Raw genomic sequence first — 25,352 nt, 5'->3', positions numbered from 1 at the left:
TTTGATTTAAGTAACCACAAAAGGTAACAAATAGGGAAATTCAATTCATCAGATCAGAGCCCATATTCTGTAAGTCAGAGTTGGATCTTGCTTATATCATAAATTACTGTCCTCCAGAATGAGGAGCCACATGTATAAAAGCAACTCATTGTAGGCTTTTGTTGTTCCTTTTAGAGAGAGTTATAAAATATGCTGACCATATACTTTTAAAATTAAAAACATGCTGAATGGGCTATAGTTGACCTGAAGTGGGGTAAACGAGAATTATTCTTTTGGTCAACAGTAACAATCAGAGAAATAATTCCGAGGATCATATAAAATAAAAGTAAGTAAAATCTGTCCCTGATTACTCCTGATGTTAGGACTGTAATTTCCTCATTCCCACAGGAATTAACTGTGGACAAATTTAACATGTATGGCATTATCTAATTACTAATAATTCATTGAGAACTGAGATGTTGTCATCCTCACTTCTTTTGGTGAGGGAGACCAGAATATGATTGGTTTCTGGAGTTTGTAAGCTTTCTGTGAGCCTAGGAAGCATAATATATGTATATATATATATAGACATATATATAGTAAGTACATGCAAAATGTTATCTTTCAAATGGTCCACAAACCTGTAAAAGGAGTCTTAGATTAGTACTTCATGACTGTATGACCTTGAACAATTTATTCAGTCCCTTGGAGGCTCAGTTTTCTCAGCTGTAAAATGGGAACCCAGGTTGACATGGGCCCAAGCTTTTTCCACTCAGCCATGATGCTCCAACACCACAGTCCCTAACTGAGGTTTATGTGGAAGGATCACAAGAGATAATTTTCATAAAAGTGCTCTGTAAGCTGTAAAGCACTACATAGGTGAAGCGGATTATTATTAGCATTTTATGAAGCCCAGCTATTAAGATGCAAAGTAACACAGGAAAAGAAAACAGTGTACACAAATCTGAAATACAACATCTACAGTGCCTAGAACATCACGTTGTTCATGGCAGGCAGGTGCTTAATAAGTACTGAGTGAGTAAAGAAAAAACAAAAACACAAGTTTGTGTCTCCACCATACTAAGTATGATACCAATAAGGAATAAATATACCAAAAATCAAAGACAGTTTGATTCAACCATATAAACCACAATGCCCCAAGAGTCTAAGATCTTAAAATAAAAATTACTTGATATGAAGGAGCATTAAAATGTAAAATATGACCCACCATTTACAAAGAAATGTCTATGGTCTTACCTCTTCAGTATTTCAGACGCAGCCTTTCAGGGATTGCAGAATCTGGGTGAGGTGGCTTAATTTTTTCCCTGTATCTGATAGATCTGCATAATCATCCTAGCAACCTTTAAAAGAAATAACAAATTCTATAGAATGTTGGTTAGCTAAGCTGTTTGAATCTGGGAGGCTGATTTTTAGTGACACCCAGATTTTAAAGAAACCATATTTATCCCCTAAACTCCCCTCCTTTACACACAAAAAAGGAAATTGGGTAGGGGTTGGGGTGGGGAAGAAGGGAAGTTATTTACTTCATAAAACAATTCTCTATAGGAGACTTTTGTTAGTTTTCTAGAACACATAAAACGTGATCTAAGTGTAAATATTCAAATTACATTACATACAACTTTTGACATAAATAGCTATTTGTGGAATTAGGCAAACCCAAACTGGGAAAAAACAAACTGAAAAATACAGGGGTAAAAATGTTTTCTTCTGGGTGGGCCTTAATTGCCTTTTTTTCCCCATTGCAAATGTATTTTTATGTTGGGTAACATTTCCAAAAACAGGGGTGTTTTTTCTATTGTTGAAATGAAACAAACAAGTTCGCTTTTAGAGCCACAAAAATGCCCAACTGTTAGAAAAAAAAAAACAAAAAACACGTTTTCCACTGGCCGCCTGCCTCTCCTATCCCCATGCAATCTTTCCCATTGGCCCCTTTCTCTAGGAGTGCCTCTGAGGCTGCCTGATGGAACTGATTGTAAAACCATTTTGTGCAGTGAGAACTATTTTAATAGTTTCTTCAAAATCACCCAGACCACACAGAATATGCCCAACCCTTGGAGAAGTGTATGTGTTTCCTCAGTATTGGATGAGGTGTACACTAACTGACCCAGGTTTCTGGGGTTTTATTTTAAAAAGAGATGGGGGAGTATTTTAAAACAGAAAGAGGAAGAAACTCTCTTCTCTTACCGAAAATTTATTCAAAATTCATATCTGTATTTTGGGAGATAGGTTACAATCAAACTAAACCCTCCAAAATGAGAAAAGCAAGTGTTGAGGAAGTAAGCATCACTCCATGAAAACCTGTCCTGCCCATCGAAAAGCTTCTCAGCATGGGAACTGTCGCGTGTGCTGCCCCCTTGGCCGGGAATCACGGAGCAGGGTCCGCGAGGGCAAAGGGAGGCAGAGGCTCCTTGAGAACTGGCCCTGTCTTTGTCTTAACCTTCTGTGTTCCTCTCTTCACAGCCTACTTCTCTCACATACTAGGTGCTCAATAAATGTAGGACGCAGGAAGCGAAAAATCCGAATCTGCCCCCAATCCCCAAGGGCGAATGACAGGGAACGCAGGTTTTCCTCAGAACCACCGTCTCCTCAGTGGGGCCACCTGACCTCAGCCGTTACGGCCCCAGCAGCAGGAGAGCAACCAAGAAGGTGAGCTGCCGGAGCCAAGATGGAGAAGAAACGGGAGAGGCAGGGAGGCGGCGCCGGCCCGCAGCTAGTGGACCCACCTGACCGCGGCGCGGGCCACCCAGCCCCGCGCTCCCATTGACCAGAGGGCCGGAGCCGCCGGCGCGTGGGGCCCGGGAGAAGGCGGGGGCGGGGAGGGGCGCCGCGGCGCGAGCCCGGCCCCCAGCCCCGCCCCCGCTAGGCCTGCACGAGCCCACCTCAGGGAGCCTCGGGCCTTGCGGGGAGTGGGAGGAGGGGAGGCCGCGCCACGCGCGCGCCGCCGCTAGTTGACGCGGGCCCCGACGCGCGCGCCTCCCCCGCCCCCCGCCCCTCCCGGTCCCTGGGGCCCGGCGCGCGGCCCTGCTGACGTCAGCGGGCGGCTGGCGGTGCAGGGTGCGCAGAGCAGCTGGCGCACTCGCGCGCTGCGCTCGCCTGTTCCCCCCTCCCGGCCTGTGCGCGCGCGCTCGCTCGCTCGCTCTCCCTTCGTTTTTTTCTCCCCTCCCTCCCAGCCTCTCTCCTGTCTCTCCCCCTCGAGCTCTCGGCTGCCCGCGGCTCCTTCTCGCTCTCCCTCTCTCTCCGGTAGGCTCCGTCGAGCGATGCGAGCTCTGGGAGACAGCGACGCCGCCTCCCGCTAGAGACCTGCCCCCCGGCCCGGCCCCTTGCCCAGCCCTGCCCAGCGCGCGGGGGTCGGCGAAGGCGCCGCGGACGCACCAACGGCGGAGGATCCGCGATGCAAATGCACTAGCGGCACCCCCTAACTCACTCCCTCCACACCCCGCGCCGCCTCCTCCTCCGGCAGCAGCGGTAGAAGGACCCACCCTGCCCCCCCACCCCACCCTCCGCCGACTCCGGCTCCTGCCTCGACTATTATTTTATTTATTTTGGGTCGTGCACAAGCCTCAGTGCCTGCAGCCCGCGCCTCCTCGGACCGCGGGCACCTCCTCCCTCAGCTCCGGAGCCCCAGACCCCAGCCACCTTCGCCTCGACACCCCCAGAGCCCCGCCAGCTGCCGCGAGTCTCCGCGGCTGGGAGCTTGTTAGAGGCTGTCTTTTTGGGGGGTTCTGGTTTCTCGACATTTTTGTTTTCAACCAAGGGGAGGCTATCGTGATTTTTTCCCCTTTGAGCCCAGGTTCTGCTCTTTGGGGGGGTGGGGGGCGCGTCGAGCCGGGGAGCCGTGCCAGCCGAGTCGTGCGGGCTGTGGCAGGGAAGGGGCCACCATGGGATGTACTCTGAGCGCAGAGGAGCGAGCCGCCCTCGAGCGGAGCAAGGCGATTGAGAAAAACCTCAAAGAGGATGGCATCAGCGCCGCCAAAGACGTGAAATTACTCCTGCTGGGTAAGAACCGGGGCTGCCACCCCCATGCCTCGACCCCGGACACTCTGCACCCCCCAACCAGTCCCCCGACCCCGCTCGCTCCTGGGGAGACCTGGCCCGCTAGTTGGCACCACGATGTGCCCACGATCGCCCACTCTTTAGCATGCCTTACCCCCTTCCCCCTGCAGCGCCCCCCCCCCCCCCCCCCCGTTCCCCTAAGCTGACACTCACCAATTTCCCCCCCACTGTCTGTCCCAACAGGGGCTGGAGAATCAGGAAAAAGCACCATTGTGAAGCAGATGAAGTAAGTCCCTGTGGTATTGGGATTTGTACTTTTATTAAGCGTAATTTTTAAAATGAATTTTATTACCTTGTTCACTTCACATCGCTCTCCAGGCCCGGTTTTTAATTCGTACACACACACACACACACACACACGCCCCTGAATTTGACTCCCCTCTCCCAGGCCCTGCGTTGGTTCTGGGTCCTCCACCCCAACTCCCGGGGTGGGTGTTTTTTTTTTTTTCTCCCCAAGGGGGTGGAGGGAAGGGGAGCGCCTGTAGTTGTATGAATGACAGTGTCCGCCATATTGATCAGAACATCACATTATTGGCATGATTATGGTCATTACTCTTGTTTGTGGGATGTTTCCTGTGTATCACTGCCTCCATTTCTGTTTCTATGTCTCTCTTTCATTCTGCATATCTCTCTCTCCTTCCACCCCTCCCCCCACTCCACATCCATAATCCCATTTACCCCTGCTCTTCTCCTGGGGCAGTGATTTTTGAACTTGGCAAAAAAATGGAGGGGACACAGCCCTAGGCTGGGGTGGAGTATCAGGTGTCTGCTGTTCATGGATTTGGTGCTGAATTAGAGGCTGTGGTTTCTGCCCCCTCCCGTCAAAAAGACGAATGTTTGGGGAAGGGGCGTGTGGTAGGGGCAGGGGTGGACTTCCAATCGAATGAGACTGGCACAGATGTATCCAAGGTAGAGGTGGAAGGTAGGACGCTGGATGAGAGGCTGAATGCCCGCCCCTTGCTGCCTCTTCCTTCTCCCCCACTTTTCCGGCCTTTGCTCTCCTGACACTGGCAGTTTTCGTTCACTCTCTGGCCTTTATCGATGTAGTTATTTACACTCTGCATAGGCTGTGTTCCATGTAATCTACCCACAATGCGGATTTCAGGCCCCACTTGCCGCACCACCCCCTTCTGCCTTTAGATATCAGTTTCCCCTCCTAATTAACTGGGGGTGGATTTGAGTGATGGTTGAAAATTAAAACAAAATGGGATATTCCTTCCCTTTCACACTTGCTTAGTAAGGAGCCTGGCCCCTCCTTGTTACTCCCAGGCTTGCTTCTTGCCCCATCCACTCCTGGTTAGCAGTTCCTGGTGAGCCCACAGGCAGCTTTGCTTGGGGAGGGGGTGGCTTTAGGAAAAGGGAACGTGCCTAGGGCCTCCTGGCCCTGCTGCTTCCGTTGTCTTGTCAGTTCGGGACGGAGGAGTTCGTTAAGACCGTTTAGCGAGGATTCCACGTCGCTTTGCTGTGACACCTTCGTGCACACACAGCTCCTAATTAGGGGTTGCTGTGCAGTAAACAAAAATGATTATTTTTCAACTTGACAGAATAGCCGAAGTAATTGCATCCCGTAGGAAAATAATGGAAAATAAAAACCCCCTTCGCAGAAAGGTGGGTGGGAGACGAAGCATGCCTGCGATTTCAAAACCAATATGCAAAAAATCTTGCATGTGTAACAGGCATGACAAGCGGGTTCTAGGCGGCGCCATGATGGTAGGGAGTAGCGACTCGGAGACAATTTCTCCCGTCGGCTTGACATGTTCTTATTTTTGTTCTAGAGCTCCCTGGGGCTTTCTTTGCAGAGGCCCCTCGGCTTGCCGCACCCCACTGAGCTACGGGTAATTTGGCCTGGGGCTTCTTTGGAGCTTGTGCAGCCCAAATGGATGGGGAGGCGGGGCCTGGGGAATTGCACTTTGCAACAAGGTGCATATTGCATCTGCCAGGAGCTCTTGCAGGTCGGTAAATGCAAGCAGCACCACACCTTTCTCCCAGCGGGGGACGTTTCAAAACTTCAGAACTCTGTAATCTGCAGTGACCAGCTTGAAGCCGGGTAGAAGCCCCAGCCACCGGAGCGGGGTGAGGTTTCAGGCGCTGCGAGTGGTGGACAGCGCCCAGCCGAGGCCAGAAAAGTCGATGAGGCTCAGCTCGGTGGCGCTCGGCTCGGCTCGGCGCTGTCTGGGCGCGGGGCTCGGAGGGACTCGGCAGTGTTCGGAACCGAGCGGGGGCCCCGGCGGAGAGAGCCGAGCTTCTTCGACGAGGGGACCGAAGGCTTTCGGAAACACTCGGGTGAAGGGAGCGGGGATGAAGTGCGGGGTAGGCTCCAGCCTGGAAATTAACTTTGCATCTGCCAAAGCAACTCCTTACCTGCTTTTCCTGAACAAGCCTCATAAACTAGACTGATTTAATAAGTGTAAAAATATATACCGACTCCCCTGAAGGGTACCTTTCTTTTTTTAATCAAAGAGAGCCACACTTTCCAAGGAGATAGGTGTGCCATTTTAGAATGAAAATTCCTAATTGTGTAATGAAGGCTGTATTTAGACTTCCCCGGAAAAGTCTTAAGGGTTACACGGAAGAGGGAGAGAAAAAAATAAAGCGTTAGATGTTTCGGATGGTTAAATCAGACGACCTGGCACTTTTTCTCTTTTCCCTGCTCTCCCCCGGTCCCCTCCCACACCCCCCCGCCCCCATCATCCCACAGGACGCCTTTTTGGAGAAAGTTTATCAGGCAAAGTTGAGATTTTTGTAGGTAAAACTGTGAATATATTTTCTAAAATACATCAGTTCTGTCTAGAAAGTGAGCAGTTTGCTCACAAAAGGTCAGTCAGAAAGATTTCTGGCCCATGTAAATTTTGCAGCTAGGGTCCCTGCGTCCTCGTGTCCTGCTGAAGCATTCATGAATGGCTGCTCTTCCTATGAGCCCTCCAGCTCGGCTTGAAATAAATCAGATCAGGGCCTTGTGCCAAGCTGGATGCAGAACTTGTTTTATTAACCACAAAATGTGGGATTGGTGTCACTGTATCCTAGTGACAAATTCCTGTGAGTCCTCCCTCGAAGAGGTGATTTTCCAGATCACCACTTGGCTGAGCATCAGTTGAGTCAGAACTGTACTGTTCTCTGGGTGGGGCTGGCCCTGAAAATCTAGGTGGCGTTTACAGAACGCAATTTTGGACTTGCCTGGGCAGCACAATGGGTGACCAACCTATTAGACCATACTTAGGTGTTAATCTGGATGCTGTTTATTTCACCTGGGCAAATGCAATCAGCGCGTTCTCCGTGGGTGATGTCCTGTGAGAACTTGATGACTTCCTAACGGACTAGGTTTTAATGGCTCAGCCTTTTGCATTGAGAAGAAGACTATTGATAGGGAAACATCTCTAGATCCTTTGAAGTCAGCATTTCCAAAAGAGCAAAGAGCCACTCCATTTAGCCTACCTTCTTATCCATGTTATGGCATGCTGATTATAAGAAGGACGAGACTTCCATGTATGCCCCTACTAACTGAAATTATATGGAAAAGCCTGACTGGCAGATGCTGCTTAGAACAAAGTGTTAACACCCATATCAGCCTAGGATATCAGTACAGGGAGACTGATCTTTGAAATTCTTTTGCCTGACACATTTTGCAGTGGGAAATGTGCATCCACCAAGAGATGCCATGGGTTAGATTGTCATTGAAAACCCTGATTCCTAATACTTTCTTAAAATTTTCATTGAACATAGCTAGCTAGGTTTTATTCCCCCCCACCTCCCACTTTCATGTGTGGGCTTCTCTGGCAACTCAGCTGGTAAAGAATTCACCTGCAATGCAAGAGACCCAGGTTTGATTCCTGGGTCAGGAAGATCCCCTGGAGAAGGGATAGGCTACCCACTCCAATATTCTTGAGCTTCCCTGGTGGCTCAGATGGTAAAGAATCTGCCTGCATTGTAGGAGATCTAGGTTTGATCCCTGGATTGGGAAGATCCCCTGGAGAAAGGCATAGCAATCCACTCCAGTATTCTTGCCTGGAGAATCCCCATGGACAGAGGAGCCTGGCAGGCTGCTGTCCATGAGGTCACAAAGAGTCAAACACAACTGAGCGACTAAGCGCAGCAGAACACGTGTGATTGTGAACTAGTGTTTGGTAGTTCAATGTCAGATAATCCAGAACATTTCTGTACTGAGAAATAAGCAGTGATCATCGAGACAGCAAAATATAATTTTACACATACCATGAGTAATCAGTGACTTTTGTGTGTGCAGCATTTTAAATAATTTTGCTTGTTAGGAGGTCATGACCTCACCTGTGATACAACCTCGTCATTTTTGCAGCTTCCCTGGTGGCTCAGACGGTAAAGCGTCTGTCTACAATGCGGGAGACCCGGGTTCGATTCCTGGGTCAGGAAGATCCCTTGGAGAAGGAAATGGCAATTCACTCCAGCACTCTTGCCTGGAAAATCCCATGGACGGAGGAGCCCGATAGGCTACAGCCCATGGGGTCACAAAGAGTCGGACATGACTGAGCGACTTCACTTTCACTTTCAAAGTTTTAACAATAAGTGTTAACTTTAGTTAATCACCAAACCCTCCCAAAGAACTCTCTCAGGGCATTATATGTGGAATCAACATAATCCCTTTAAGCGACTTCCCATTCTGAACAAATAGTGACAACCACTTGGACTGTCTACCTGATGAAAATGTAAAATGAACCGTGAAGTTGCTGCAGGCACCACAGTTTGTCCTCATTTGAGATGTTGAGTTTTCTTTAATGTCCTGTTCGGGCTATCTGTTGTCTCTGGTGCATTTGGTTAATTTTTAGGGAGCTAGAGAGTCCGAAGGTGGCAATGAGGCCTGGCTTGCTAGCTGGTAAGCTTTATGTAGATGGATGCGGTAAAGTGGAACACTTTGGATGTGTGTTCTTTTCCAAGTATTTGCTCAGTGCCATTAGTAAATCAAAACTTATGGATTTGCCTGGTAAAGACGTCATTGCTCATACAAATTAGCCCTGCCCTTCCAGTAGGAAACGATTCTGAGAACAGACCCTACCAGACAGGGAAGGCGATTTTAAGATTGCCGAAAGCTGGTAGTTTCCTCCTACCAGCTGACTCTGACTTTGTGATTAGGGTGTGGATTGTTTGGCTTGAGTTCAGGGCAAGCCTGTGTTCATTCAACACACTGCTGTTTGGCACCTGCTAAGTGGCAGGCATGAGTGGAGATGAGTAGCAACTTGGAACCATTACTCGGTAAAAGTACAGTGGTCTGGAAGGGTGTTTCCTGCACATCCCCAACGGGTCCCATGTTGAGGCAGCGTTCCCCTGAGAGCTGCTCTTCTAGATCTGTGGACTTGTTTCTGCAGTCATCTCTTTGGCTGCTCTGCTCGCCCTCCCCTTCCTCCTGTCTCCATGTTTATCCAAATGGATGCACCTTGCTCTCTAGAGACATTGTGAGTGCAAACAGAATGTCAGATCAAGTAGCAGAAGCATTCTCTTTTGCTGATGGATGGTGCTCTCTTCCTCCTTACTGTTCACTGAGCTGTAAACACCAGCAGACCTTCCTGCCAGAAGAGTAGCCCAGAGTCCACCTGATCTCCTCAGGAATCAGCTGTGGAATTCTTGAACCTCTGTCACCTGTCGGATTCTGAAATTGAACCCATGTGCTTATTGAAAGGGTGTTGCCAATGAGATTAAATGGATGAAACTTCATACAAGATTGACAAGACTCCAGAGAAATCCAGAATTTCTAGTCTCTATTGTAGGGCTAGATTAGGTTTATAGTGCCCAGAGTTAGAGGACTGTCTTTTTTTTTTTTTTAAGTGCTTGGAGCTCCCCAGATTATATTGTGCATCTTAGCCACACCTGCTAAAGATGGGACAGGATCACTTAGATTTTTCAGTGGCTCACAGTGCCTGTTAACACTGGAGATTTAATATGAGGAGAGGAAGGTCTTATTTTTCTGATGTATGTTCCATCCATCTAATTCAGGGACTTGGTTCCCTCTCTCCGAGGTGTTTTCAGTCTCACATTCCTTAGAAATCTAGACAGACCATGATCACAAGAGCACATTTTGATCCAAAAGACAGTAGACAAACTGCTGAGATGATTTCAAACTGAAAAAAAAAAAATTTTTTTTTGAAAGGATTACTCCAAAATTTGACACTAGCAAAGAACAAATTTTGACTTTGAAAAAAAAAATTTTTTTTAAATTTTTGAATATATTTAAACACGTACTACATGGATTATAAAATGGCTAGCAGATGCTATACGAAGAGCACTTCACCTCACTTTATTGATTGCATTGCCATAAAAAGCTTGAAAGTGCTCAAACTCCATTCTAAGAATTATTCCAACCAGTATCACATTCTTATTTTATTTTGTGTCTCTCATTCATGCACAATAGTGGATAGAAAAGAAATCGCCTGAGAAATGGCAGGAGGAAGGAGCAGTGGCCTTCTACTGGTTCAAAGAGATAGGTAAGGTTCCTATTGAGAGAAGTGGTTTAGTTTGTTTTTAAAACTGAGAGGTGGTTAGCAGCTTGGACTCTGTAAGCAGGCTGCTTGACTTCATATCTTGACTGTACCACTCACTAGATGCCTGCTCTTAAACTTCAGTTTTTGTGCCTCAGTTTTCTTACATATGAAATGGGGTGGATGGTAAAAATAACTAACAGGGTTGTGAGCATTAAGGGATGTAATATATGAAATGCCCTCATAACAGTTTTCTAGAAATCATTTTACAATTGTCAGCTACAGTCTTGATTCCTTTGATTGATTAGTGGGTGTTCCTTCCCATATGGAATTCTGAAGGATGTGGGCCATAGCTTGCCAGAGAGCCAGAAGGGGGGCGCTGTGGTCCACGCTCAGGTCTTTTCCCCTTTGCCTGCTCTGCAGCATCAGTTATATAACTAACTGTGTTGTCATAAGTGATGTGACATTTTTGATGGTGCAGCTGCTTCAGCCCAGGAGGCTGGAGTGATGTTATAGGGAGTGGGAGAGAGCCCTGGACCAGGAGTCGAGACAAGTTGCTCTGCTCCTGCCTCTCTGGGGGCCCCGTTTCGTGGAGTAGTTGGCCTGGGGCTACCCCAAGCTCCTTTTCTGTTCTAAGTGGTCAAGGAAACTGGGAATTACCTTCAAGTTCAGGGTCTTGAGGTCTTTGATGCAAGGTTCTAAACATAGAAGAATCAATTCTGGCTCCCTCCTGAGGGGGTTTGGGGGTACCCATGAAAGCTCTCTTAAGGCCAAGATAATTGCAGAATAGCAACCTCAACCACAAAGCTTTGTCAGCCAGGAAAGTCAGAGTCCAGAAAGGCATTTAGAGAAAACCACCTCTAACCAAACTTTTCATGCAGACATGCTTCTCAAACCAAAGAGGAGGATCTGAAAGTATCCTGTGATTGAGAAACAAGATGTTTATGGGAGGAGGGACCCAGTGACATGTTAGAGGAAGAAGTGGTTAGTCTGTGGCTTCCAGGATGCTTAGCAAAAGAGACAGCCCTGGCTTCTACCCGAGATGGGATGGCTGCACAGACAAGAAGGAACCTGCCTAAGTTCAGGTGCCCGAACTCTATGAAGTCGGCGGATATGCAGAATGGGTAAAGGGGAGGATCAGGAGGGCTGTGTTTTAATTTTGGTTCCTTCTTTAACTTGACTTTGGGAAAGTCATTTAGCCCCCTGAGTCTGTCCATCTCTTCCTTAGGATATGGGCTGGAATTCCTCAGGCCTCTTTCAGGTTTCTAGCTCAGTAACTGCAAAGAGAAACCTAGAAGCCTGAAATGCAGGGGGACAATAGTGGGAGTGTTTACGACCCACAGCTTTTTATCTGCGGAGCCATCTTTAGTTCTAATTTTCTTTACAGAAAAGAGGGAAAACATTGTGCTTTTCATAGCACCAAAAAAATTAAAGTAAAATAAAATCCTGCAAGGCTAATAGTCAGTACCCTGATTTTGTCCCCCTGCGCACTTGATTTCTCAACCAAGAATGGAGAAAAGGGGAATCATATATATAAGTATAGAGCTCCATGGCCAAGAATTTACCCTGGATTCTCTGCTGATGGCTTGACCAGCAGATAGGTTTTCTGTGGAAAACTGTTACTTATAGGAACAACTTTCCCATGCTATAAGATCAGCCTGGGCCACCTGCCTTCAGAATCGTAGAGCACTAATATTTATTACACATTAATTAGATGTTGATGTGTCTGTCTCCCTTCCTAGTCTGGGTGTCCCCTCCCTACCAGAGCTCCCTAAGAGAAGGAATGGTGACTTATTTTTGCCCATCATACAGCACTGAGCCCAGTGATGCTTAATAAATGTTAATTGAAGAAAGAGAAAGAACTGAGGCATGCAAAGAATGCAGACTCATTTCTACATAGGACTGAATAATAGTATTGAAAGCCTTTGGTCTTAAACTGTGTTCATCATTTTCAGTCCCATCTGTTATCTTCATTTGTTTCTTCTCATCAACCCATGATGAAATCGTCATCAATCCCATCTTACAGATGAGGAAGTGAGGCACAGAGAAGCTAGGTGACTTACTCAAAGTCACACAGCTTAGTAGGTGACAGCAATATGTTAAGATCATGATTTGTCTAACTCCCAAACCTGTATCCATTCTATTCTAACCCTGCACAGCTGTTACTAGATCACCACTTGCGTGGGCAATAGAGAGCTGGCAGTCTGGGACCCAGTACCATCAGCAAACGGGGTGGCACTAGCCTTAGTTGAGGTCAGTGGCTGAGAGAAGAGCAGGTGCTTGGTTGGTGCTGGGTCCCTTCTGGAGGTGGTGGTCACCATCGCATATGACATGGATTCTCAGTGTTCCCTAACCACCATCTGGACAGCTCCTGAAATAATTTCCATTCCAGCCTCAGAAGTGTGGGCCATTAGTAGGTGACAGCAGAGAGGACCTGCCACTGAAGGCTCTGACTCTGGTGGAAGGAAGTGGTCAGAGAAGAGAAACAGGATAATAGGATATCCATCCATCCATCTGCTCACCCATAAGCATTTACTGAGCACCAGGTGTGCGTTAGACATAGATACGGAGGTATGGAGGAAGGTCTTAGTCCCTACTCTTGCGGAACTCAGCCTAAAGGGAGATACATGTAAAACACACTTCTACTTCAGAGCAGGAAGTGTCATGAGGCTGTGGGAGAACAGAGGATACCTTCTCTAGGCGTGAGGTTCAGGTATATTGGCCAAGAGAAATGTCACGTGGGCTCAGTCTTGATGAGTGGTCGTTAGCAGGTGGAGGACAGGAATGCCGGGCAGATGGACCAGAGTGTAAGAAGATACTGAGCTATGTCGCCACGTGGAACATGTTGGGATGTGGAATAATTTGGTGTGATTAGAGCACCGTATATGAAAGGAGTGTCAAGAGATGGAGGATGAAAGTTGAGACAGATCTGTCATGAAGTTCCTCGTACCAAGGACTTTGGATTTTATTCTCAATATAATGAGATGCCACCAAAGGGTGTTTTTTTTTTTTTTTTTAAATTGAAGTTTAACTGACATGACATTATACTAGTTTCAACTATACAGTGAAATGATTCAGTATTTGTATGTATTGCAAAATGATCACCACAATAAGTCTATTTAACATCCATCACCATGCAGAGTTAGTTTTTGTTTTTTTTTTAACCTTGTGATGAGAACTTTCGAGAACCAGAAGGTTTTAAGGAAATGGGTGGCAGGGTGACTTTGCACGTTAGAAAGATCACCTGTGTGACTGGAAGGAGTCAGGTTCTAAGGTTGGGAGACCAGATGGAAAGTTATTTCTGTGACTGTTTTTCCAGGAGAGAAAAGTTTAAACTAAAGCAGCAGTAGCAGGAGGTGAGAAAAGGAGACAGATTTAAGAGCCATTTGCACAGTGGAATAATTGAATTTTTTTGGATGATCAATTGGAATGGTATTGAGGGGGCTGTACATTTTAAAGGCTGTACACAAAAATGAGTCCAGGATTCCTGGCTTGGGCCACTGGTGGGATGTAGTGCCAGTCCCTGAGATGGAGAAATGAAGGAGGAAGAGGGAAGGCTCGGGGAGAAAAATGCTGACTTATTTGGTCATCTTGTGGATAGGCTAAGTGGAGATCCCTGGCAGGCAGGCGGTTGGATAGTGGGTGAGGAAATAGGGTGCACCTGAGGAGGGGGGTCAGTTTGAAATTCTGTGGTGCTTGCAGGCAGTGAGAGCCACGGGGGCCGAGTGAGAGAGGGAGAGAAGGCACAGGATGCGCACAGACCGCTCCCCATACAGTTCCAGAAATGGAGGCCCATCTAGGGAGAGGAGCCTGTGATGGAAACTAGCAAGGAGGGAGCCAAGAGATGGAAAAGAAAAACCAAGAGAAAGCAGTATCATGGGAGCCAAGGAAGAAAAAAATTTCAAGAAGGCGAGGAAGTGGTTAGTTGAGTCAGATACTGCCACAGTCAAATACGAGGAAGACTGGCAGATGCCCTCTGGGTCTGGAAAGTTGGCAGTGACCATGGCAAGAACAGTTTCAACAGAATGGTGGGAGAAAAGCCAAAATGCAGTAGGGTTAAGCAAGTGGGACTGAGGAAGTTGAGGCCAGAAGTGGAGTCTCCTGGAAAAGAAATTGGAGCTATATAAGGAAGGGCAGAGACAGAAGGGAGGAGAGAGGTAGTGGGGCTCGGGGAGGGTTTATTTGACTTCATTTGGCCCCCGTGGAGGGACTTGGATCCACCGAGAAGCCGTAAAGAAAGAGCCCAGACTGAGGGGGGTGTGGAAGGTAGAGGAAGGAGGAAGTGGTAGGAGGAGCAGAGCCCAGAGAGGATGGTCAGGGAGGAAGTGCAGAGTCAGGATGAGCAACTTGATCTGGACATGAACACGCATCCCTTCTCCTGAGACTGGCAGGAAGATCATAAGCACGAGGAGTGTATACAGAAATTTGGGCGTGGGATGGTGGATACAAAAAGTTGGAGTTCCTGCCTTGTCATTTGTTTTTCTCTGTAAAGTAGGGAGAATTAAAAAGCAGCTGTGCTCATTTAACAAACACCAAAGGCTGGTAATCTCTGTTCAAACCACTCATTTGTTCATTTACTCAATATTTATCCAGCACCGGTTGTGGTAGGCACTGTTTTAGGTGCCTGGAGATTTGGTAGTGAGCAAGTCTGCCCCAGGGGAATCAGGCCACCACTTCATAAACAAATAATTGGACATAGTAATTGCAGACTGTGAAAGTTTTCTGGAGTCACACCTTTGAGTGAGGTCTTAAACTGTTTGCCTAGGGATCCAATTCCTGCCCTCAGAGAGTTAGAGGAGACAAGTCAGTGCACAGAAGAGGCAGAAGTGGAGTTTGATTCGGACAAGGGCTCAGGATGAAGCCTGGAGGCACCACGTAGAGAAATGAGAGCTGCTATCACTGCTGATAGAAATGGGCATGTGACCAGACCTTGCCATTCACAAAATCCCATACCCCTGGCCCAGAGGATGGGGTGTGACTCAGTCCAGGTCAGCCAGAGTCCTTCTCTGGGATTTTACAGTCCTTGTGAGAAAGCAGTTCTTCCTCTGGGGCCCCAGCAAGGTCCTCACTGGATTGAATTGATGGTAGCCCGGAGCTATCTGCGGCCATGTTTCCACATCTGCATTACTCTCTGCAGAAAGGAAGCTTACCTATTGTGGGAGAGACTTCGGGATATGGGGGAATGGAGAGGAAAGAGAAAAGGAGAGAGGGGAAGCCAGAAAGACATTTGACTATTTGGAAGGAATGATGCTAAAGCTGAAACTCCAGTACTTTGGCCACCTCATGCAAAGGGTTGACTCATTGGAAAAGACTCTGATGCTGGGAGGGATTGGGGGCAGGAGGAGAAGGGGACGACAGAAGATGAGATGGCTGGATGGCATCACTGACTCGATGGACGTGAGTCTCAGTGAACTCCGGGAGTTGGTGATGGACAGGGAGGCCTGGCGTGCTGTGATTCATGGGGTCGCAAAGAGTCAGACACGACTGAGCGACTGAACTGAACTGAACTGACTGCAGTCTCTGAAGCTGGCTCTATGCACTGGACAGTTATGTGAACCAATAAATCCCTTCTTCTTTATATAGACTAATTTGAGCTGGAATCCTCGCCTTTACAACCAAAATCATTTTGAAAATGGATAAGGCCTTCCAGGAAGACAAAACAGTATGAGCTAGAGTATAAAAGCACAGCTCAAACATGCAGGTTGCTGTCATGGGGGTGGGGCAGTCCTGTGTGACTGGAATTAGGGTTGGGGGGTATATGAGGAGAAGTGTGTAAAGGATAAGTGGAGCTGGGTTGTAGGTTTCCCTGCACATTTGGCTTCAGGATACACTGAATCCATGGTAGGGACACTAACCTTCTCCCTACATGGTAGGATAGTAGGGTGCCAAGTTGGGAGAGCTTGAAGAGGGAGACCATAGAAGAGGCTTAAGAGCAAAGAGAGAAAAATTCTGTAGTCTGTACTAGAGGATCACTAGGAGAAGCAATGAGGAATTGGGTGCGGGAGAGATTTTGGCAGAATAGTTGAGACCTGGTGTCCAGTTGAACATGGGGAGAGAAGAATAGATCAGAGAAGTCCCCCTAGTTTGGAACCTGGATGATAGAACTTAGTTATGCCATCAAGTTAGGAGGCATAGGAGTAGGGAGGGAAGTGGTAAGAGAAAGATGGCAAGTCAGACCACTGGTACAAATTTCAGGTCCTTCCCAAATGACTTTTGTGTTCACAGTGTTCTTGGGGAAGTCATTCTGCCATTTAGAAGAGAGGTCAGGTCTAGAAGGAGAGTGGGGCTGGGCTGTCCTGCGTGGTAAGGCCATGAGAGTCAGTGGGTGTAGTGTCCCTGGAGAGAGTCTGCAGATGGAAAGGAGGGCTCTTAGGGAAGGAGCCTCCCCTGCTGTGGAGGTGAAGCCTTTGACAGATGCAGAGGCACCTGCCTTTGATAGACACAGAAGTAGCTCACCTGGGAAGAGGGGCTGGAGGTCAGAGGAGCGCAAGGAGACCACGCCATGTGTGCTGCAGGAAGTTGTGTGTGTGTGTTCTGTTCATGGCATTGCCCCATTAGATGAAGACTGAGAACAGACCATTGTATTAGGTGGGCCAATAAGTTTGTTTGAGTTTTTCCATAAGATGTAAAGGAAAAAGGCGATTGAACTTTTTGGCCAATCCAGAATTTGTTGATTGATGCTATTTCTGCTGCTGCTGCTGCTAAGTCGCTTCAGTTGTATCCGACTCTATGCGACCCCATAGACGGCAGCCCACCAGGCTCCCCCGTCCCTGGGTTTTTCCAGGCAAGAACACTGGAGTGGGTTGCCATTTCCTTCTCCAATGCATGAAAGTGAAAAGTGAAAGTGAAGTCGCTCAGTCGTGTCCGACTCTTAGTGACCCCATGGACTGCAGCCCACCAGGCTCCTCTGTCCATGGGATTTTCCAGGCAAGAGTGCTGGAGTGGGGTGCCATTGCCTTCTCTGGATTGAGGCTATTACTGGCCTTGGAAAGAGCAGTTTCAGTGGAGGGGAAGGGATAAACGCCAAATTGAAAGAACATTTTTTGGGTGGAGATAAAGCTGAACTGGGATTAAAGACAAGTTTGACCCCAGCTCTGTCCCTGTTTGGCTTGGTGGCCTCAGGCAAGTTCCTTCACGTCTCTGGGATTTAGTACCTTCATATATAAAATTAGGAAACTGGGGCTTCCCTGGTGGTCCAGTGGTTTAGAAACCACCTTGCAATGCAAGGGACGTGGGCTTGATCCCTTGTCTGGGAAGATCCCACATGCGGGGGAGCAGCTAAGCCTGTGCAAACAGCTGTGGAGCCTGTGCTCTAGATCCTGGGAGCCACAACTGCTGAGCCCACAAGCCGCAACTGCTGAAGCCTGGCCACCCTAGATAGAGCCTGTGCTCTGGAACAAGAGAAGCCACCGCAATGAGAAGCCCACACACTGCAACCAGAGAGTAGTCCCCCGTTGCCGCAACTAGAGAAAGCCCGTGCAGAGCAGTGAAGACCCAGAGCAGCCAAAACATAAGTAAATCTTAAAAAAATAATAAAATTAGGAAACTGGACGGAATGATCTGTAAGCTTCTGCTCAAGTCTCGAGGTTATAATTTAAATTTTGCTGTCCAGCAGAACAGATGTTCTTGTGGTAAGGAATTCCCCGCCTTCTCCCTTGGCCATCCTCAACTGAGATAATAAATTATAACAAAATCAAGCTCTCAGAACTGCAGTGCTAATTGAGAACGAAAACTGGGACATCAGCTCAGGGAACTGTGGACACCAGGGCGTGTTGCACCCACGTGTGCACTCCACTGAGAGTGTGGGGCCCTGCGAGGCAGGGATTTGTCTCATAATACTGTCAGGGTTTGTAGGACCAGGGTCCTGTGAGGCTCTTCCGAGGGGAAGAGTGTAAGACAGAATAACCCCTGGGGTCCCCGTCTCTTTGAATGCACATGGGTGGGAGAAAAAAGGACCATGAGTCTGAGCTGGCTGTGGGGGGGCGTTCCAGCCAAGTAGGCAAAGAGGAGTTGGAGGGACCCTCAGCCTCAGGAGAGGAACAAGCCTGAGGGAACCAGAGGGTCAGAATGGAAGAGGCCTGGCTCTGTCCCAGGCACATTGTGACTTCATCACTGGAAAATGGCAGTAGGGAGACCCTGGTTCGGAGTTGTGGCCAGCCCTCCTACCAAATAGAAAGCCTGTTTCTTCTTTGAATCTTCTTAGAGTTTCAGTCACACAGACCTCACCAGTCCCTATTTCTTCAGCACACATGTGTTCATTCTGTAAATACCAGTGGAAGACCAATCATGGGTTGGCGTTTTCTAAGTTTCTAAGAACAGAGCTCTTAACTCTGTTCTCTAAAATCGACAATCTCCCTGTCTTTAAGGCTCTTGCAGCTTTAGAGAAGGGGGATAGACAAGTAAGTGAATAAGCAAGGTCGTTTCATGTAGTGATATATTCCAGTAGAAGAAGCTGGGCTTGAACAGTGCGGGGTAGTTAGAGGAGATAAGGGAAAGAGCTGGTCAGGAAAGAGCTGAGGAAGCGGGAAGAGCATATGCAAAGGCCCTGGGGCAGAAATGAGCAAAAAGGCAGCCAGGGAGGCTGAACCTCAGGGAAGAAAAAGTGGCACAAAATGGGATTAAAGAAGCTGAGAAGAGCCACCACGAAACCCAGGGAGAGGCATTGGGTTTCAGAATGCCCTGGGGGCCTTAAAACGTGGGACAACTTGACATGATGTACAATTTTAAAAAATTCCTCTGCATTCTGGAAAAAGCAAAACCATAGGGACAGAAATCACATCAGTGGTTTCTAGGGATGATAGGAGAGAAAGATTGACTATGAGGGGAAACAAGGGAACTTGGGGAGGTGAGAGAAAATACTCTCTCTCTTAATTGATGGTTACACAATTGTATATGTTTACCAAAACTCATCCAACTATCTACCACAAAAGAGTGAATTTACTGTAAGTTATGCTTCAGTAAATCTGACTTGTAAAATGTCCATTTTTTTTAGGGATCCACCAGCCGTGCAGTGGTTAGGATTCCGTACTTCCACTGTAGGGGGCATGGGTTCCCTGGTCAGGGAACTAAGATCTGGCATGCTACATGGCACAGTGAAAAAAAAAAAAATTATTAATTAAGGGGGAAAAAGAATTGCAGTAAGCTGTAACAAAATCCGTCTGTCTGCGTTGCTCTGTGGCTGTTGAACGACAGAGCCAGCCTCGCGCAGCGCAAGCAGTACACCCACTGCTGGTCTTACAATTGAGCCTGTATTGTGTGCTGTTCCTGAAGGCTTCCGTAAGTCAGTTTATTGATGTGTGTTCCTAGTTTTCCTGTTCACATAGTTTTCCTTTAGAACTGGTTTGAAAGCTCAGTGTGGGTGGAAAGCATCTGCTTCTTCTGTGTGGGCCCATGGTAAATGCTTACTACCTATTACATTCCTTACCTTTGAGTGGTGCTCTGGAGTGTAAACTGCTGCTTCTACACTCGCCATCACCTTTGAGCCTTACAACAGTCTTGTCAGGCTGCACAGACATTCCTGTACCCCCATTTTACAGATGAAAAAACTGAGGTGAAAGTATAGCATTATCAGGAAAGTATGAATTTTGGAGATCTTGGCTTTGCCATTTGTTGGTGATCATGTACTTTGGGGGAAATTGTTTAATCTCTCTGAACCTTAGTGTCTGAATCATTAAAAAGAGATTAAAAAAAATTAAACACATTGCAGATGTACTGTGAGGATTAAATGCAGCAACACAGCTAAAAGCATTTAGCATAATGCTGAAGTTCCTTAGATGGTCATAGTATTTTTACTATCAGTGAGAGAGGTGAGGCGAGAGATCCCATATAGGCCATCAGTGCACGCGTGCTCAGTTGTGTCCGACTTTGCGACCCCATGAACTGAAGTCCGCCAGGCTCCTCTGTCCATGGAATTTTCCAGGCAAGAATACTGGAGTAGGTTGTCATTTACTACCCCAGGGCATCTTCTCGACTCAGGGATCAAACCTGAGTCTCTTGTGTCTCCTTCATTGGCAGGTGATTCTTTATCACTAGTGCCTCTTGAAAAAAGTGATTTATTTAAGACCATGTGGCCAGGACACAATAAAGCCAGAGCCTGGTTCTTCTCACTCCAGGTGTGCCTCTCCTTCCATCACATTAGCACATTCTTCCTGGTTTTTAGTTGGTTTGTCCAGAGCTAATTACTTTTTTAATTTTTTACATTTATTTTTTAACTGGTGAAAAATTAGTTTACAATTTTGTGTTGGTTTCTGCCATACAACACTCAAATCAGTCATAATTATATGTTTATCCCCTCTTTCGCTCCCTTCCCCCTATCCTACCCCTCTGGGTCAATACAGAGTGCCAGACTGGACTTCCTGTGTTATTTAGCAACTTCCCACGGTTTTACACATCATGATGTATATATGTCAGTGCTGCTTTCTCAGTCCCTCCTACCCTCATCTTCCTCCACTGTGTCCACAAGTTTGTTCTTGACTCAGTTCATCAGTACCATTTTTCTAGATGCCATATATATGCATTAATATACAATACTTGTTTTTCTCTTTCTGACTTACTTCACTCTGAATAAGAGGCTTTAGGTTCATCCACCTCACTTCAACTGACTCAAATTTATTCCTTTTTAATGACTGAGTAATATTCCATTGTATAAATGTACCACAACTCCCTTATCCGTTCATCTGTCGATGGACATCTAGGTTGCTTCCGTGTCCTGGCTATTATAAATACTGTTGAACATTGGAGTGCATGTGTCTTTTAGAATTATGGTTTTCTCATGGCATATGCCCAGTAGTGGGGTTGTAGGATCATATAGTAGGTTTATTCCTAGTTTTTTAAGGAATCTCCACATTGTTTTCCATAATGGCTATATCAGTTTACATTCCCACCAGCAGTGAAGGAGGGAGCTAATTAGTTTTTTACCAACACAGGTCCTTTAGTGCAGTCATTGGTTTAAGTTCACAAATATTTATTGAGCATGCACTGCATGCTCCATGTATGCACAGGATACAATGGTGAGCCAAGACAGGCTCCATGGTTGCCCTCAAGGGCAGAGATGCCCTTAAGTTCATTGGCATCACAGCCAACTGAGAGGTGAAGAGTGCTGAGGGAGCACCTAAGTAGATTTGGAGTATGGAAAGGCTTCTGGAGGATGTAATGTTGAATTATTTTCTTTCTTTAGCAAAAACACTTTTGTCATGACATAGATCAATACATATGCAAAATATGCATTAATCTTTCATGTTTAACAAGCTTTTGCAAAGCATGCACTCGTGTAAAGAAGATCCCCAAATATACCTACTCAGTCATAGCTCTCTCTCCCTCACTCCCCACTGCCTGGATTTTCACGATGTTTCCTTGCTTTTCTGTATAGTTTGTCACCCTACATGCATCTTCTTATCGTAAAGTTTATTCTTATCTGCTTTTGACCTAGTCGGAATCCTAACTGTTATGTATTAAGTTGTAGCTTTCCTTCAACATTGTGTTTGTAATGTTTGCTCAAGTTGTTGTACATAGCTGTAGTTCATTTTTATTGCTGTGTAGTATTTTATAGCATTTTCTCCCAAATATTTATAATTTTTCTATGTAGCATTCACAGATATTTGTGTATACTCATGAATTTGCCAGATATTATTCAGTTCACTGCTGTACAACATACACCATTATATACCAGCTCTGAAGACCCTGCAGTTTATTTACCCATTCTACTGTCGATGTACCTTTGGGTTATTTTGAGTTTGGGGCAATTGTGAAGGATGCTGCTACGAATACCCATGTAGATTTATATCCTGAGGCACCTACGTTTGTAAATGGTTATTTGAAGTGGAGTTGCTGGGAATCTTCAGCTATGTTAGATAATGCCACCGTGGTTTCCAAGTGGTTACTCCATTTTACATTTGCACTAGCAGGGAGAATTCCTGTTGTTCTAAATCCTTGCCAGTATTTGGTATTGTCAAACTTTTAAATTTTTTGCCTAATTGATAGTATTTCATTGTGGTTTTACTTTACATTGTAACCTACTAATGAGGTTGAACAGCTTTTCATATATTTATTGGACATTGGATTTCCTTTTCTGTGAGGCACCTATTCTGTTTCTTTTTTAAAAATTAGGTTGTACTTTTCTCATTAATTTGTAGGAGTTCTTTATATGTTCTGGAGAGTAGTCCTTTTCCAGTTTTATTCATGTAAATATTACCTCCCTTTGTCCTTTCACTTTGTTAATGATGTATTGTGAGTTTTTAGAAAGGTTCTTTTTAAAAATAGCTTGTTTATTCTTGGCTGTGCTACGTCGTCATTGTTACGTGGGCTTTTGTCTAGTTGTAGGGAGCAGGGGCTGCTCTCTAGCTGCAGTGTGCGGGCTTCTCATTGTGGTGCTGCTCTTGTTGCAGAGCATGAGCTCAGTAGTTGAGGCTCCTGGGCTCTAGAACACAGGCTCAGTAGTTGTGGTGCATGGGCTTAGTTGCTCCTGGGGATTTGGGATCTTCCTGGATCACAGATCAAACCTGTATCTCTTCCACTGGCAGGTGGATTCTTAAGCACTGAGCTCCTAGGGCTCAGTGGTAAAAGAAGAAGCCTCAAAATTCTTATTTTAATGTTAGATTTTTCAGTCTTCCCCTTTTTGGTTAGTATTTTTTGTGTCTTGTTTAAGAGATCTGTGTTTTACCTAGAGATGACAAAACTTACTCTTTCTCTTCCTCTTCAAGAAGCTTGGAAGCTTTTTCCTTCCATATTTTGGTGCTCAATTCATCTGTAATTGATGCTTGTATATGGTATAAGATAGGGTTCCAGTTTCATTTTTTCCCCCCTGAATGGATAGCCATTCGTCCCAGCAACACTTGTTGAAAAAGAGAGGTTTTTTCGGTCACGGATCTGAATAACCACCTCTGTCATATGTCAGATGTTTGTGTACACAGAGGCCTGTTTCTTGACTCTCTGTTCCAGTCCATCAGACTCTCTATTCCTAGGTCATTGCCACACTATCTAGATTACTGTAGCTTTATAGCAAGTCTGGATATTTGGTTTAATAAATCCCCCCACCTTGGTCTTTGTGAGTGGTTTGGCTGTTCTCAGTCCTTTGTGTTTGCATGTAAATGTTAAAATCAATTTATGTAACACACACACACATACTGCTATTGGATTTTGATTTGTATTTCTTGCTTTCTTTCTATTCTGGGTAGAATTGATGTCTTTACGTCTTGAGTCCTCCTGATCTATGAGTGTGTGACATTTCACCACTTATTTAGATTATCATAATTTCTCCTAAAATATTTATAACGTTTCCCATAGAGGGCTTACATACTTTCTGTTAAATTTATAGCTAGATACTTGATATTTACAATGGTCTTTTCCCCTTTCCTCAGTCCCAGACTCTCCCTGCTCCAGATAGGAATACAGCTCAGTCGACATGTTTTTAGCAGCAACCATAGCAAGTCTGGTCTTTTGATTGGAAAGGCTTCCTTCCTAAGGTGATCGTAGAAGCGTTTGAATTGCATTTTGTATCTGTTGCTGGTGTACGGAAATAACAGTTGGTTTTGTGTATTGATTTTGTATTCATCAACCTTACTTAATTTTTATGTAAATTCTAATGTTTTCTTGTAGATTGTAAGGCCTAGAGAAGGGAGTGACTGTCCAGGTTCCCATGGCTAGCTAATATCAGAGCAAGAATGAGTGTGCTCCCATTTCTCCCTTAACTTCTCCAGAGAGAATATTCCAAGTAAGGGTTGGGAGAAGCCAATGGGGAGAAGGAAATAATGTTTCTTGAACATTGATTATTTAAGATGTTTAATAAACATGATCAGGCTTCCCTGGTGGCACAGATGGTAAAGAATCTGCCTGCAGTGCAGGAGGCCTGCAGTGGATCCCTGGGTCAGGAAGATTCCCTGGAGAAGGAAATGGCAACCCACCCCAGTATTCTTGCCTGGAGAATCCCCATGGACAGAGGAGCCTGGTGGGCTAAGTCCATGGGGTCGCAGAGAATTGGACACGACTGAGCAACTAACCCAGTATAGGATCAGCTTAACTCTCACTGGAAACAGGTTACTGGTTATCCCTATTTTAATTATTATTATTATTTTTTTTTAATTTGGCTGCTCCTAGTTGTCATTGTGGCATGCAGCATCTTTAGTTGTGGCTTGTGGGATCTAGTCCCCTGACCAGGGGTGGAATCCGGGCCCCTTGCATTGGGAGCACAGAGTCTTATTAGACATTGGACCACACAGAGAAGTCCCTGGTTATCCCCATTTTGGAGTTGAAGAAAGTGAGACTCAGAGGTTATCTGAAAGACTTCTACGGGGTCACACCTTGGTTCATAACTGAGCAGACATTCCAGAGGTGTAGGGGTCCTGTTGCTCTGTCATGTGTATACCAGTCGGCACACCTTCTACATTCGGGGTTAGAACTCTCTGGGCCTCCCATCCCTGCCATGCTGTCTTCCAGAGCCCAGCCCTTGGAAATCTGCGCTGCCGCTAATGAGGCCGTCCTAGCATCTTTGGACTCAGGCAGGCCTGCTTTTTGTCAGCTCTTGGGTTACATTCCTACCCAAAGTCCTAAAATCAGTTTCCACCTCTGCCCCCCTACGTAGTTCCGTCTCAACTGAGAAAATGAGTTCACAGCTTGTTGGGTTCTAGGAACCAAATTAGGTGTTGCCCTGGGCCTCTCGTTTCAGTCCTGGCTTGAAAATACGATTGTGGTTTTTATGAGCCTGCTTTGTTATACAGTGAAGTAGAGAGAATTTATGGTCGAAGTCCTTACCAGCACCCCTGCCCCCAATCTCGCCCATTGGCAGGGGCTGCCTGCAGGCAAGGAGGTTTGCTGTTGCTGGCTGTGCAAAGGAATTGTGCAATGCTCTGTTTGTGAACGCAGCCC

General features: G+C 46.3%; 1 protein-coding gene across 3 annotated transcripts in view; it reads left to right on the top strand.

Annotated features, from left to right (window-relative positions):
- Window positions 1–3,097: 3,097 nt before the first annotated feature.
- Window positions 3,098–25,352, top strand: part of GNAO1 (G protein subunit alpha o1) — a 180,789-nt gene continuing 158,534 nt past the window's right edge. Inside the window, exons 1-2 of one of the 3 annotated variants that reach the window (XM_006053659.4) lie at window positions 3,098–3,996; window positions 4,237–4,279. In XM_006053659.4, coding sequence (XP_006053721.1) covers window positions 3,879–3,996; window positions 4,237–4,279 — 161 coding nt within the window. In that variant the 5' untranslated portion in view covers window positions 3,098–3,878. The remainder of the gene's footprint in view (window positions 3,997–4,236; window positions 4,280–25,352) is intronic. The other 2 variants (XM_006053658.4, XM_044931877.2) reach the window with 2 other exon arrangements.

The sequence above is a fragment of the Bubalus bubalis genome, chromosome 18, assembly GCF_019923935.1.
Source record: "Bubalus bubalis isolate 160015118507 breed Murrah chromosome 18, NDDB_SH_1, whole genome shotgun sequence".
Lineage (NCBI taxonomy): Eukaryota > Metazoa > Chordata > Mammalia > Artiodactyla > Bovidae > Bubalus > Bubalus bubalis.
The sequence above is the reverse complement of the archived record's forward strand: the minus strand, read 5'-3'. Positions and strand labels throughout refer to the sequence as shown.